At 46.5% G+C, this 14226-nt stretch overlaps 1 protein-coding gene across 1 annotated transcript in view; it reads left to right on the forward strand.

The window, feature by feature from the left end:
• Positions 1-5197: 5197 nt before the first annotated feature.
• Positions 5198-14226, forward strand: part of SCP2 (sterol carrier protein 2) — a 28834-nt gene continuing 19805 nt past the window's right edge. Inside the window, exons 1-8 of the mRNA XM_079980748.1 lie at positions 5198-5367; positions 7074-7131; positions 8684-8755; positions 9396-9527; positions 9792-9856; positions 11754-11880; positions 12651-12714; positions 13651-13737. Coding sequence (XP_079836874.1) covers positions 5311-5367; positions 7074-7131; positions 8684-8755; positions 9396-9527; positions 9792-9856; positions 11754-11880; positions 12651-12714; positions 13651-13737 — 662 coding nt within the window. The 5' untranslated portion in view covers positions 5198-5310. The remainder of the gene's footprint in view (positions 5368-7073; positions 7132-8683; positions 8756-9395; positions 9528-9791; positions 9857-11753; positions 11881-12650; positions 12715-13650; positions 13738-14226) is intronic.

Here is a 14226-nt window from a genome sequence, read left to right on the forward strand (position 1 = left end):
AAGACCGGTGTTATATGGTCTTGGCGGCCGCTCCCAATCACCAGTCTAGCTGCCGCATTCTGGATTAGTTGTAGTTTCCGGGTCACCTTCAAAGGTAGCCCCACGTAGAGTGCATTGCAGTAGTCCAAGCGGGAGATAACCAGAGCATGCACCACTCTGGCGAGACAGTCCGCAGGCAGATAGGGTCTCAGCCTACGTACCAGATGGAGCTGGTAAACAGCTGCCCTGGACACAGATTTGACCTGTGCCTCCATGGACAGCTGTGAGTCCAAAATGACTCCCAGGCTGCGCACCTGGTCCTTCAGGGGCACAGTTACCCCATTCAGGACCAGGGAATCCTCCACCCCCGCCCGCCTCCTGTCCCCCAGAAACAGTACTTCTGTCTTGTCAGGATTCAACCTCAATCTGTTAGCCGCCATCCATCCTCCAACCACCTCCAGACACTCACACAGGACCTTCACTGCCCTCACTGGTTCTGATTTAAAAGAGAGGTAGAGCTGGGTATCATCTGCATACTGATGAACACCCAGCCCAAACCTCCTGATGATCTCTCCCAGCGGCTGCATGTAGATGTTGAAAAGCATGGGGGAGAGGACAGAACCCTGAGGCACCCCACAAATGAGAGCCCAGGGGTCTGAACACTCATCCCCCACCACCACTTTCTGAACACGGCCCAGGAGGAAGGAGCAGAACCACTGTAGGACAGTGCCCCCAGCTCCCAGCCCCTCAAGACAGTCCAGAAGGATGTTATGGTCGATGGTATCAAACGCCGCTGAGAGATCCAGCAGAACTAGGAAACAGCTCTTACCTTTGTCCCTAGCCTGCCGGAGATCATCAACCAGTGCGACCAAGGCAGTTTCAGTCCCATGATGAGGCCTGAATCCCGACTGGAAGGGATCCAAATGGTCCGCTTCTTCCAGGCGTGCCTGGAGTTGTTCGGCAACCGCTCGCTCTATCACCTTGCCCAAGAATGGATGATTTGAGGCTGGGCGATAGTTGGCCATTGTGGCCGCATCTAAAGATGGTTTTTTAAGAAGCGGTTTAATAACTGCCTCTTTCAGCGGGTCTGGGAAGGCTCCCTCACGGAGGGAAGCATTCACCACCCCACGAAGCCCATCGCCCAGTCCTTCCCGGCTAGCTTTTATAAGCCAGGATGGGCAAGGATCCAGGAGACAGGTGGTTGGTTTCACTCGTCCAAGCAGCCTGTCCACATCCTCGGAGGTAACAGATTGGAATTGATCCCACTCAACTTGACTAGACAGAACTCTAGCACTCTCCCGCCCTGGCCCTGCTCCCACGGTGGAGTCTACTTCTTCCCGAATCTGAGGGATTTTATCTGCAAAAAACTTTGCAAAATCATTGCAGGAGAACATGTGGCCCGTACTGGGCCCGATGTTACAGGTGGTTCCGCTAAATTGTGAACCACCTGAAAAAGTCTCCTGCTGCTGTTTTCTGCAGATGCAATAGAGGCGGTGAAGAAATTCTTCTTCGCCGTCGCTATCGCCACTTGGTAGGCTCGACGTTGAGCTCTAACCTGTGTCTGATCAGATTCGGAATGAGTTATCCGCCACCGGTGCTCTAGCCGTCTCAAAGATTGTTTCATTGCCCTCAGATCCGTGGAAAACCACGGGGCTCTCCGGGCTCCATGCAATCGGAGAGGGCGCTTCGGAGCCAAACAGTCAATAGCCCTGGTTAACTCCGCATTCCAGCGGGCCACCAGGGAATCAGCTGAAAGGCCATCAACATGGGATAAAGCATCCCCTACCACTCTCTGGAAACCATTTGGATCCATTAAATGGCGGGGGCGGACCATCCGAATTGGTCCCACCTCCCTGCAGAGGGGATGGGTCGCAGAGAAGTCCAGTTGCACCAGGAAGTGATCTGACCATGGCACTTCTTTTGTTTCACTTTTACTTAGTGTCAGATCACCAACATCCATAGAGGTAAACACCAGGTCCAAGGCATGTCCGCGGCTATGGGTTGGGCCAGACTTATTCAGGGACAGCCCCATGGAGGCCATGCTTTCCACGAAGTCCCGAGCTGCCCCTTGTAAGGTCGTGTCGGCATGGATGTTAAAATCCCCTAGGACGACCAAGCTAGGTGTCTCCAGGAGAACATCCGCCACGACCTGAAGCAGCTCGGGCAGGGAATCCTTGGTGCAGCGGGGAGGTCGGTACACCAAAAGGAATCCTGTACTGCCCCTATTGCCCAACTTCCAGAACATGCACTCAGAAAACTGGGTCTTCCCAATAGGACGCCTGGTGCAAACTAATGACTTTCTAAAAATCACTGCAACCCCCCCTCCCCGCCCACATGACCTGGGTTGCTGTGCGTAAGAGAAACCTGGTGGACAAGCAGCGGCAAGGACAGGCCCATCTGCTTCATCCAACCAAGTCTCTGTCACACATGCCAGGTCAAGTCCTCCATCCATGATCAAGTCATGGATGGCAGTGGTCTTATGAATCATTGACCTGGCATTGCACAGCAGCACCTTCAGGTCATGTGGGTATCCCTTGCTGATTCTAGTATCCATCCGGTCAGGACCAGACCCGGAGGCAGGAATAGTCCTCAGATAACGACTAAACCTGCCCCCTCTGTAATGACATGGTCTAGTCTTAGCGTAACTCCTCCTCCTACCCGTGATCACTGAGATCGGTTGTCCCAGTGCATCCCCCCCTGTGGAACATGCCCCAGCCATTTTGTGGGCTGGGGCCCACTTCCCGGCAGCCCTGACCCCTCCCCCTAAGAACAAAATAACAACTTATACAAACAAACAAAACCAATAAAACAATACAAACAAAAAAATTTAAAAATTACAAAAACATCAAAATAAAAAAAATAATTCCCCAACCCAACCAAACATCCATCCCACCCCCACCCCCCACATACAAAAAATCCAAAAGAATTTTTTAAAAAACATTTTAAAAACACTCTGTGCCCCTCCTGCAGTAACACTGTCCTAGTGAGGCCTGGCAGGCCCTGCCCTGGGCTAGGTGGTAAGTGGCAGAGAGGAGTAGGGCCCTCGGCACTCACTCAGGGGAGTCCTCCTGGGCAGCAGGCAGCAAGCACCACGCAGTCCTTATGAGGCTTCAGGCCCCACCCCAGGCCAGATGGTAAGTGGCAGAGAGGAGCAGGGCCCTCGGCACTCACTCAGGGGAGTCCTCCTGGGCAGCAGGCAGCAAGCACCACGCAGTCCTTATGAGGCTTCAGGCCCCACCCCAGGCCAGATGGTAAGTGGCAGAGAGGAGCAGGGCCCTCGGCACTCACTCAGGGGAGTCCTCCTGGGCAGCAGGCAGCAAGCACCACACAGTCCTTATGAGGCTCCAGGCCCTACCCCAGGCCAGATGGTAAGTGGCAGAGAGGAGCAGGGCCCTCGGCACTCACTCAGGGGAGTCCTCCTGGGCAGCAGGCAGCAAGCACCACGCAGTCCTTATGAGGCTTCAGGCCCCGCCCCAGGTCAGATGGTAAGTGGCAAGAGCAGGGCCCTCAAGCACTCACTCAGGGGAGTCCTCCTGGGCAGCAGGCAGCAAGCACCACGCAGTCCTTATGAGGCTTCAGGCCCCACCCCAGGCCAGATGGTAAGTGGCAGAGAGGAGCAGGGCCCTCGGCACTCACTCAGGGGAGTCCTCCTGGGCAGCAGGCAGTAAGCACCACACAGTCCTTATGAGGCTCCAGGCCCTACCCCAGGCCAGATGGTAAGTGGCAGAGAGGAGCAGGGCCCTCGGCACTCACTCAGGGGAGTCCTCCTGGGCAGCAGGCAGCAAGCACCACGCAGTCCTTATGAGGCTTCAGGCCCCGCCCCAGGTCAGATGGTAAGTGGCAAGAGCAGGGCCCTCAAGCACTCACTCAGGGGAGTCCTCCTGGGCAGCAGGCAGCAAGCACCACGCAGTCCTTATGAGGCTTCAGGCCCCACCCCAGGCCAGATGGTAAGTGGCAGAGAGGAGCAGGGCCCTCGGCACTCACTCAGGGGAGTCCTCCTGGGCAGCAGGCAGCAAGCACCACGCAGTCCTTATGAGGCTTCAGGCCCCACCCCAGGCCAGATGGTAAGTGGCAGAGAGGAGTAGGGCCCTCGGCACTCACTCAGGGGAGTCCTCCTGGGCAGCAGGCAGCAAGCACCACGCAGTCCTTATGAGGCTTCAGGCCCCACCCCAGGCCAGATGGTAAGTGGCAGAGAGGAGCAGGGCCCTCGGCACTCACTCAGGGGAGTCCTCCTGGGCTATATGCTATATGGTAATTTATGGACCTAATAGGTATCGAAAGCCATGCAACCAGTCCATGCAGAATGCAGGCACCCTATATATAGAAATGAGCAAACCAGTGATATTTTAGGGAGCAGGCAGGCTAGCAGGCGGGGCCCATTACTTACATCATAGGAGCCTACACAACACAAAGCACTGTTGGTGTATGTAGGTTTTATTTTATTTTTTATCTTATATTTTGGAAATGTACATCCAGTTTTTCCCCTTTTAAATTTTTTGAGGGCCCCCAATAGAGCGGGGCTCTAAGGTATAGCTTGTTTAGCTTATATGTAAAATCCGGCACTGGTTCTTCTAGGTGTATATGTTGTTGTTGTTGTTTAGTCGTGTCCAACTCTTCATGACCCCATGGACCAGAGCACGCCAGGCACTTCTGTCTTCCACTGCCTCCCGCAGTTTGGGCAGACTCATATTGGTAGCTTCGAGAACACTGTCCAACCATCTCGTCCTCTGTCGCCCCCTTCTCCTTGTGCCCTCCATCTTTCCCAACATCAGGGCCTTTTCCAGGGAGTCTTCTCTTCTCATGAGGTGGCCAAAGTACTGGAGCCTTAGCTTCAGGATCTGTCCTTCCAGTGAGCACTCAGGGCTAATTTCCTTCAGAATGGAGAGGTTTGATCTTCTTGCAGTCCATGGGACTCTCAAGAGTCTCCTCCAGCACCATAATTCAAAAGCATCATTTCTTCGGCGATCAGCCTTCTTTATGGTCCAGCTCTCACTTCCATACATCACTACTGGGAAAACCATAGCTTTAACTAGACGGACCTTTGTTGGCAAGTTGATGTGTACAATATATGCAACCACTAATTTTCATCTGCCGTCCTGAGCGATCGGTGTTTGGCCGATTCAGAGACATTGTTGCTTTAAGAGCGCGGGGGGCGGAGCGATAATCTCAGGGTGGCCCCGCCCCTGCCGTCGACCTTTGGCTGGAACCTCCCCGCCCTCCAGTCCAACAACCCGCGCGCGAGTGCCAGGGAGGAGAAAGAGGACTGGCGCTCGTCTTCTGGTGGTCGTCGGGCTTGCAGTTGGGGGCGCAGGGCGATTCTGAGCAACGGCGATGGCTCCGTCCCGGCTAGGAAGGAGGGTGTTTGTGGTGGGAGTCGGCATGACTAAGGTACTGGATGGGTTGCTCTGTTGAGAAAGGAGTGCGGGGGGGGGGGGATGAGAGCGCTTAGAGTTGCTCTCCTTTTCAGGCTGTACCTCATTTCCATCCCTCCCAAGAAACCGCGTGGTCTGCATGGCTTCCAACCCCCTGTTTTAGCCTTGCAATAACCCTGCAAGGTAGGTTGGGTCGGCCCCGCACGGGACACCCCCCCCCCCCCGCAATACTAGCCACTGGCCCCTTTGGGAGCTGTGTGGCTGGAAGAAATTCAACAGGTAGAGTCTTCCCAGCGCTGCCACCCCTGTGTTGGGAAAGACTAATTAAAAGGGAGGAATATTATGACAGTGTGAGTGAAACCAGTATGAAACCAGTAGGTTCACTGGAGGAAAGAGAATGCTGTGAATGTTAGTTGACAAGGCAGAGATCCACTGAAATAAATGCAAGCCAACAAACAAAGCAAGGAAAGGCTCATTGGAGGGAATGGGTATAGGTATAGGCTCTGTTGACAGAGGGCAAGGGGAAATTATGGGGAACAATAACTAAATCATACTAAAGCATACCTATTGTAACCTACAGAAATAAATTGACTGTTTTTTTAGCGGGTATTCTCTGAATATGGCTAACATTAGGGATTGCCCACTATCTGGGATGAGACATAAAACATCTCTATCTCTCTTTGTCACTGACTTTTAATAAAGTCCGAGATATTTCTAATTTTATTTTGCTGCTTTATTGTCTGACTTGATTGTTTTCAAAGCTATTTCCATGGGGTGTTGGGTGTGGGTGTATATGCATGTGGGTCAGTGGGTATATATTATTTGTGCGAATTTGTTACTGTACCTGCTTAGATGCAAAATGGAAAAAAAGTGATAGAATTACCGTAACTGCAACAATAAATAAATAAATAAATAAAACCACTTCAGAAAGTTTTTATTAGAAGATTAATATGGAAGAGACTAGAGCAGGCTCCCTCGACCCTCCAGATGTTTTTGGCTTACAACTCCCATGATCCTTAGCTAGCAGGACCAGTGGTCAGGGATGATGGGAATTGTAGTCTCAAAACATCTGGAGGGCCGAGGTTGAGGTAGCCTGGACTAGAGAGTGGATCTGAAGGGCCCCTTCCACATGAACAGGCCAAGTTTCTGTTCACAGGCATAATATTTAGCTCCAGACCTCTCTCCTTTGCTCTAAGCATTCATATGATTCCTCATTCCTAAATCTTACCTATTTGTCTGGCATATGTCAGGTTAGCATGTAAAAAAGAGGAATGTCACAACCTCTTGGAAGATAAGTTGATAGCTTATGCAATAGCTGAGCAAGGACCTTTGGGACCTGCATTCTTGTTACGTTGTAAAGTGCCAGGTATTTTAATGGCATTACTAACTAGTGCATCAAAAGATAAACAAAAATGTTATAGCTTGACAGAGAGATCCTGTCTTCCTTCTAGCACCATGATTTTTTTCTTTAGCAAAACTTCAGGAATTTTTAACATATAATTTGTTTGCACCACTATATATTGCTGAATTTGTGTAATGGCAGGTGGCTATATTAAAATACGATAAGATCTGAAAAGGCAGTTACCATGTGCATGTGTAGTGTGTACTTCCTTGTCCTTTCACTCTCTGCAGAATTTGTGTGATTAGAAGTTATATGAGTACGAATGTGAAGAAAATAGACTTGCTTTTTTTTAAATTTAAAAATGCTTTTCTTTCTAACAGTTTGAAAAGCCTGGGTCTCGTGAAAATTTTGATTACCCCGACATGGCGAAAGAAGCAGGTTGGTTCATCATAATGGGGTCTGGCTCACAACTGGGGGAAGGGGGCAGTGCCCTAGAGATAACTGAGCACCTTGAGGGGTCTGGAGATAGCATGGCTCAGCTGCTGTGCCAGTACAGTATTGCAATGCTGCTGCGTGAGAGCAGTTGCAACAGCCCTTGGCAAGGAGCCATAGGCCTAGGAAGGCCTATTGCGTGGCCAATTGTTGCTACCAGTTAAGGACTTTGCCAGGTGTGTCTGGGTGTTGTCAGGGTTTGGCAGCGTAGGATAACATCAGGGAGGTGGGGAGGATTGCCCTGGCTAGAGTAGCATAAATGTTTATGTAAAACAATCTGTTTTTTAACTTTCTTGAAAACTCACTTTAAGTGTGCACTGGTGTCTGCAACGATGAACCCGTCATTAGAGTATTGGTGAGGAACCTCCCCCCCCCCAGCCTCATTAGAGCTAATTAGGATTGCTAGGCCTCTGTTCTTGTTAATTTACATACTGCCCTGCACAGAACAGTTTGCAACATTAAAAAATACAAATTTGGTCTGCTAAACTGTTTTGGACGAACCACACCCAGGTAATCTACACTTTATATCAGGTGTAGAGCAAGTAAAGCTGTGACTAGGCCAGAAGGGGGTTTGCAAACACCACTGGTCAGCTGATCAATGGCGCCTGCAAAGCCCTATGTATGACGCTTTGCAAGCGCCGACAGAGCTGATTGCTGTGGCTTGCATAGAGTTTGCAGTGCTTTGCAAGGCCCAAAAATCAGTTGATCATCAGGGTTTGCATATCACTATTTGTTGCTCTAATGATTAGCCCAGAGTTTTCCAAACTTTTCATGTTGATGACACGCTTTTTAGACATGCGTCATGTTGCAACACAGTAGTTCAGTTTTGCTAGCAAACCGGAGGTTAAACTAACCCCTTTCCAGCCCATGGAGTTGCTGAGGGAGTGTTCACACCACATACAGCAGCCGACACACTAACGTGCCGTGACACAGTTTGGAAAGCTCTGGATTAGACTATAACTTCAAATTTAAGAAATAAATTCATTCCTTTCAAGAAAAGAAACCCTACAAGACTTGAGCAGTGCAGTGTGAAAGGCCAAGGGCTGATTATAATCTGCTGCTCTGTGGGGAAACCCCTGCAAGCACATCCCAGCTATCTGCGAACCTGCATACCATAATAAGTGACCTGAAGTTACACAGGTGCAGCTGCCTGTCATTGGCAGTAGTTTCTGTAATTCCAACAGTTTGGCAAAACCTTTGCCAGTTACTATAGTGTTAAGTGAGCTGTATCCATGTACACCTAGCTCCAATGACTTGGTAACCCTATGAATGTGTCCCTTGAGGGATATTTCAAAGAACACCAGGTACTGTATCTTGCCTGAACTGGCCTAAGTCTTGTAAAATGTAATCCGTTTAGGAGTACAGAAGTGTACTTGCAATCCATTTGCTTTTTAAACGTACCTCTCGAAATGGAGTCCATCAGTGTTTTGTTTTGTTGTTTAAATACCCACTGAAAGATTTAGGTAAGATTTCGTAACTATTTTTTCCCAATGTTCAGGTCAGAAGGCTCTTGCTGATGCAGATGTCCCTTATTCTTCTGTGGAGCAGGCATGTGTGGGCTATGTTTATGGTAAGTAATGCTACTGTTAAGACCTCAACGCTTCGCTTCCTGGGCTTCATCTGCCACTCTTAATGTCTGCTTGTTAACCTAATGCATCACTGAGGCAGCAGTTTCTCTGTTCTGGCATTAACTGCTAGCTGTGGCATTTAAACTGCTCTGAGATTGGATGGCGGGGACAGGATTTGACAAATTTATATAACCATATTGGCATTTCTATGTGTCTTGTATGGTTGTAGGGGTAAAATTCTAGTTTTCTCAACTTCAGTGCCTGGTGATAAAATAGGAAAGGCTAGAATTTTAGTTTTAAATGGCATAAAATATGTGGAAATCAATTTAACCATATACCTTTTGATTTGTAACTGCATAGGCAGCTGATTATGAAAAGCTAGCCTGAGAAAATATACTTGCTTATGTGCTCCTGAACACTAAATGGATGTATGGTATTGTTAAATATTAAAAACAGAATGAGTGGCCCACTAGGGTTTTAGTCTGGAGTCTTCTCAGCCTTACCTGGAGATACCTAGGACTGAATTTTCCTGTCATAGTGCTAAGAAGTTTGGAGTACTTTAACAGCTTCAGAAGGAGGATAGAGAATGCAGTGCTCCTCTGGCCAGTTGTGTGATTCTGCATCTTCTTTTTCATTACAAAGGTGATTCAACCTGTGGTCAGCGAGCCATTTATCATAGTTTGGGGCTAACGGGTATTCCTATTATGAATGTGAACAACAACTGCTCTACTGGATCAACTGCTTTGTTCATGGCCAGACAATTGGTCCAGGGAGGTGAGTTCTGTTTTATTTCCTACTGCAAATGCATATGGGCTTAGTGTTATCAGTTCCATCATTGACTATAGGTAATTTAAAAACCAGCTTTTAGCATGCTTTGGAATATTTTCAGCCAAATGTTTGAAAAACTTAGCTGCAGGTCCAGGCCTCCTGCCTGGATTCAAGTGTATAATATGAAATTATGGGTTTTGTTTTTTTGTCTTTTTTTTTTTAAAAAAAATAACATCTACAGTGTAAAGTATTCAATAACTTGTATTTAAGGTATGGCTAACTGTGTCCTGGCTCTTGGATTTGAGAAGATGGCAAGAGGGTCCCTTTCATCTCAAGTAAGTATCGAAGCAATTTTAATGCATTGAAACCAAAGTCAATTTTGCCTGGCATATTTGGGAAACAGATAGGATCATTCCAGTTCTCCTTATTCAAATATATCATTTGCAAAATGAAGAAAAAGAAAGTCGTGTATGTAATGATGTACCATCTACACAAGGCATTTACATAAAAAACATTTACTAGGAAATTAAGAGGTTTCTCAATATCCATTTCCTTTTGGCACTGGGCAAACTCACTGTAGCAGAAGGAATACAGGATTTTCTCCACTCTTGAAACTGAATGTAATTCTGCTTGTAAGCTTCACCCCACCATTTACAGCTGAGTGGTGCTTTTGTGCCACAAGGGCAGAATAGATTTTTAAAATAAAATAAGCAAATATTGTAAGCTTCTCCCCCTAGTAGCTTTTTTGTACTTGTAAAGTGCCATACTTTGTGAAGGAACTTGACAGTCATGTCATAACTACTATTTAGAAACACATTTGCAAAGAGCACAACAAAGTATTGCATACAGTGGTTCTTAATGGCAAGATGCAACATGTGGCGAAATGGGTTTGTGAGTAGTCATTCTTACTATTCTAATGTTCCTTCCTATAGCATTGCCCAATCTCAGAGCCTTCTCACCGATTCCTTCAGCTTTCTTCTCATTCTCTAACAACCCTTATATTCAAAGCCACAGCTTCCCACCCCCGTCAAACGTGTGTGATATCTACCGTTTCCGCAAAGCACATACCGGTAGTTAAACGACGGAATTTGCTCCACAGAAGGTAGTGCTGACCAACAATTTGGATGACTTTAAGAGAGGTTTAGAGGAATTCATGGAGGATATCAATGGCTACTAGGCATGGTGTCTATGCTGTACCTCCGCTGTTTGAGGCGGTGTGCCTCTGAATACCAGTTGCTGGAAACCACAGGAGGGGAGAGTGATCTTGCACTTAGCTCCTGCTTGTGGACCTCTGATGAGCCACTGCGAGGATGCTGGACTTGATGGGCCTTTGACCTGATCCAGAAGGGTGCTTTGTACAGTGGTACTTACCGTATTTTTTGCTCTATAAGACTCACTTTTTCCCCTCCTAAAAAGTAAGGGGAAATGTGTGTGCATCTTATGGAGCGAATGCAGGCTGTGCAGCTATCCCAGAAGCCAGAACAGCAAGAGGGATTGCTGCTTTCACTGCGCAGCGATCCCTCTTGCTGTTCTGGCTTCTGAGATTCAGAATATTTTTTTCTTGTTTTCCTCCTCCAAAAACTAGGTGCGTCTTGTGGTCTGGTGCGTTTTATGGAGCGAAAAATATGGTAATTCGTTCTGGAGGTCTATTCTTAACCTGAAACTGTTCTTAACCTGAGGTACCACTTTAGCTAATGGGGCCTTCCGCTGCCGCCGCACCATTTCTGTTCTCATCCTGAAGCAAAGTTCTTAACCTGAGGTAATATTTCTGGGTGGGTTAGCGGAGTCTGTAACCTGAAGCGTCTGTAACCTGAAGCATCTGTAACCTGAAGTGTCTGTAACCCGAGGTACCACTGTATGTGTGTGTAGTGAAACTTTTCATAAATCTGGTGTTCTATTCTTGAGGCCCATGCCATTTTTTAAGCAGATTTTTGTTCATAAGGTTTTTTGGTTTTTTTAAAGGGTGAAAATTATAAATAGAGGCCACTCTATAAACCCTGAACTTGCAGGAAACTTGGGAAATTTGGTTTGTTTTGTAGTCTCATGCAGCTTGGGTGGTCCCAGTGTTTCAAGCAAATTGGTTCTGTACGTTCAGAAGGAAGGCTTTGAAAACGATGCATCGAAAATGCTAGACAATGAGTGGGTTCTTGCAGTATTTTCTCCCTCTCTTGGGTGACCTTGATGTACAGGTGCTGTGGTGTGAAAAAGGTACAACTTGTCTTTCGATTTCAGTTCATGGACAGGGTGAATCCCATGGACAAGCATATGGAAGTGATGATAAGCAAATACAATCTCGCAGCAGCACCAGTTGCCCCACAGCTTTTTGGAAATGCTGGCAAAGAACATATGGAGAAATACGGTATTATGTTTATCAACTATATTACCATTGCAAGAAAACACATTCAATAACCTCCTTCCTGTTTTAATTAATGATGTGTTGGATGATTGTCTGAAGACCTGTGTGTAGAAATAATTGACTCCCAGAGCAGGTTGTTTTTGAGACTTTAGTCCCCATCTGCACTATACATACCACTTTATACAGTCGTGGCTTCCTCCCAAAGAATTCTAGGAAGTGTAGTTTGTGACAGGTGCTGAGAATTGTTAGGAGATTTATATCCCCCTCACAGAGGTACAATTTTCAGAGTGGTTTAACAGTAAATCCTTCTAAGGGAACTCTGGGAATTGTAGCTCTCTGAGGGAATTAGGGGTCTTCTGACAACTCTCAGCACCCTTTAACAAACTTCAGTTCTCATTATTCTTTGGAGGAAGAAGACATGGCTGCTTAAAGTGGTATGATACTTTTTAAAATGTACAGTATGGTCTTCCCTCTTGCAATTTTTTTCCAGTGGTAGCGACAGCAATCTTTGCTGCCTGCTATATCTTTTGCTTTTGTTCTTTGGCTATTACTTGCTTTTCATACAATATAGCTCCTGCGAATCTGTAACTGCTAAATTAAGCACCCTGTGAGCTGGAATTGAGTCAAAAGCAGCTTATGACATAGTCATTTAATAGGAAGCTTTTATACTAGGTCTATGAACATTTTGAAGTATGGGGTTATCATTTATCTAAGTAATATTGTCCTCCCTCCCCCAAGCTTTTTGACTGGTTCGTCTCTTTCTCTCTATTAAGGATCAAAACAAGAACATTTCGCAAAAATTGCATGGAAGAATCATAAACATTCAACTAACAATCCGTAGGTACACTATTTGTGCAGAATTCTGGGGAGAACATAGATTTAGGGTTCCATCCAACTCATTTCTACCTGCAGTAAGCCACTAAAATTAATGGAGCTTAAGTTAGTCCTGTCCATTAATTTAATATAGTCTATTCCAAGTATTGTGAATGTTAGGTAACGATACCAAGAAAAGATTTTGCATGATAGGAGAACGTGAAATTTCAAAGGATTCCAGTTTTGAAGATAGACCAATTATCTCCACATTGCTGAAAAGCATAAATTTAGAAAGTTTTGATGTATAAATGGCTATATCCCATTATAGCTAAGTTTCAGGCACCCTCCACCATGCCCGAATGCACCTCCAGCTGCCAGTGCCCTCTCACCAGCTGCCAACGGCTATTGCTGTTGAGGGGAGGGGAAGCAGCAGCTCATCTTTTGTGCTGAGATTCAGGTTGGACTTGCTGAACTGTTATGACCTTCTGGAATGTGTAACTAAGGTCTAGATTCCAAGTTTGTTTCCCCCCCTTTCCCTTTCCTATCATATCTCTTTCGATTGTAGGCCATAGGGTAGGGGCCGTCTTATTTCTGATCTTGTAATGAGTTCCTTTTTCCTCCCTGAAAAATACTTAAATGATGTCGAGAAGCAGTGGCACACAGAAAACAAGAGTCAGAGAACAATTAACTCAGGTGGGCCATAGCCTCCATGCATGGCTTGGGTGTTCCTATAGACTCTAGTATATGGGAGAGGGAGGAAAACTCTTTGTCCATCATGCATAATGTCATGTTGGACGAGGTGGACTTGGGCTTGATGTGCAAAGTAGTTCCTATGTTATCACACTCTGTTCACATAAGGCTGTTGTATTGTAAAATAAATAAATAAAAGGTGCCAATTTCTCTGTATTGAGGAATTTTATATTAATTGAAATGGAATTTCCCTTTGTATTTTCCCCTTAGGAATTCTCAGTTTCAAAAGGAGTACAGTTTGGACGAAGTGTTGCAGTCACGTAAAGTTTTTGATTTCTTAACAATACTACAGTGCTGGTAAGAATGGCATGTTAATAGTGTTGCACCCCTCTCAACTTCTTAATTTTATTGTGCTAGTTTGTAGTCTTCTTTTTCTCACTGTATCTAGCCGTAGATCAAAATATGTGCTAGGTCTTCCTGAGGAAAAATATGTGATTCCTTCTATCCCTGTGCAGTTCTTTCTTTTGTTAAGGATTCAGTGCTCTCAGGAGTAATATTTCTGAGCTACCTATGATCTGTTAAACCGGAAATCCTGGAGATGGTACCTGGGACATTCTGTATGCAAGAAATGGGATTGATGGCCCATCTCCACATGCCGTCCCTAAGGGCCTTATCCATGCATTGCTTGCGTGTGTGGCATAAATGTATAGAGAATCGAGCAGGACACACAGCAAGCCCTGCTCCTGATGGGGCATTTCTCTCTCTTCCTCACCCTACACCTGTGCATTGTGCACGATTGTGGTAGAGAAGAAAGCGTAATGTGTGAGCTCTTGCTCATGAGTAGGA

This window comes from Podarcis cretensis (genome assembly GCF_951804945.1).
Source record: "Podarcis cretensis genome assembly, chromosome: 6".
In the NCBI taxonomy this organism is placed as follows: Eukaryota; Metazoa; Chordata; class Lepidosauria; order Squamata; family Lacertidae; genus Podarcis; species Podarcis cretensis.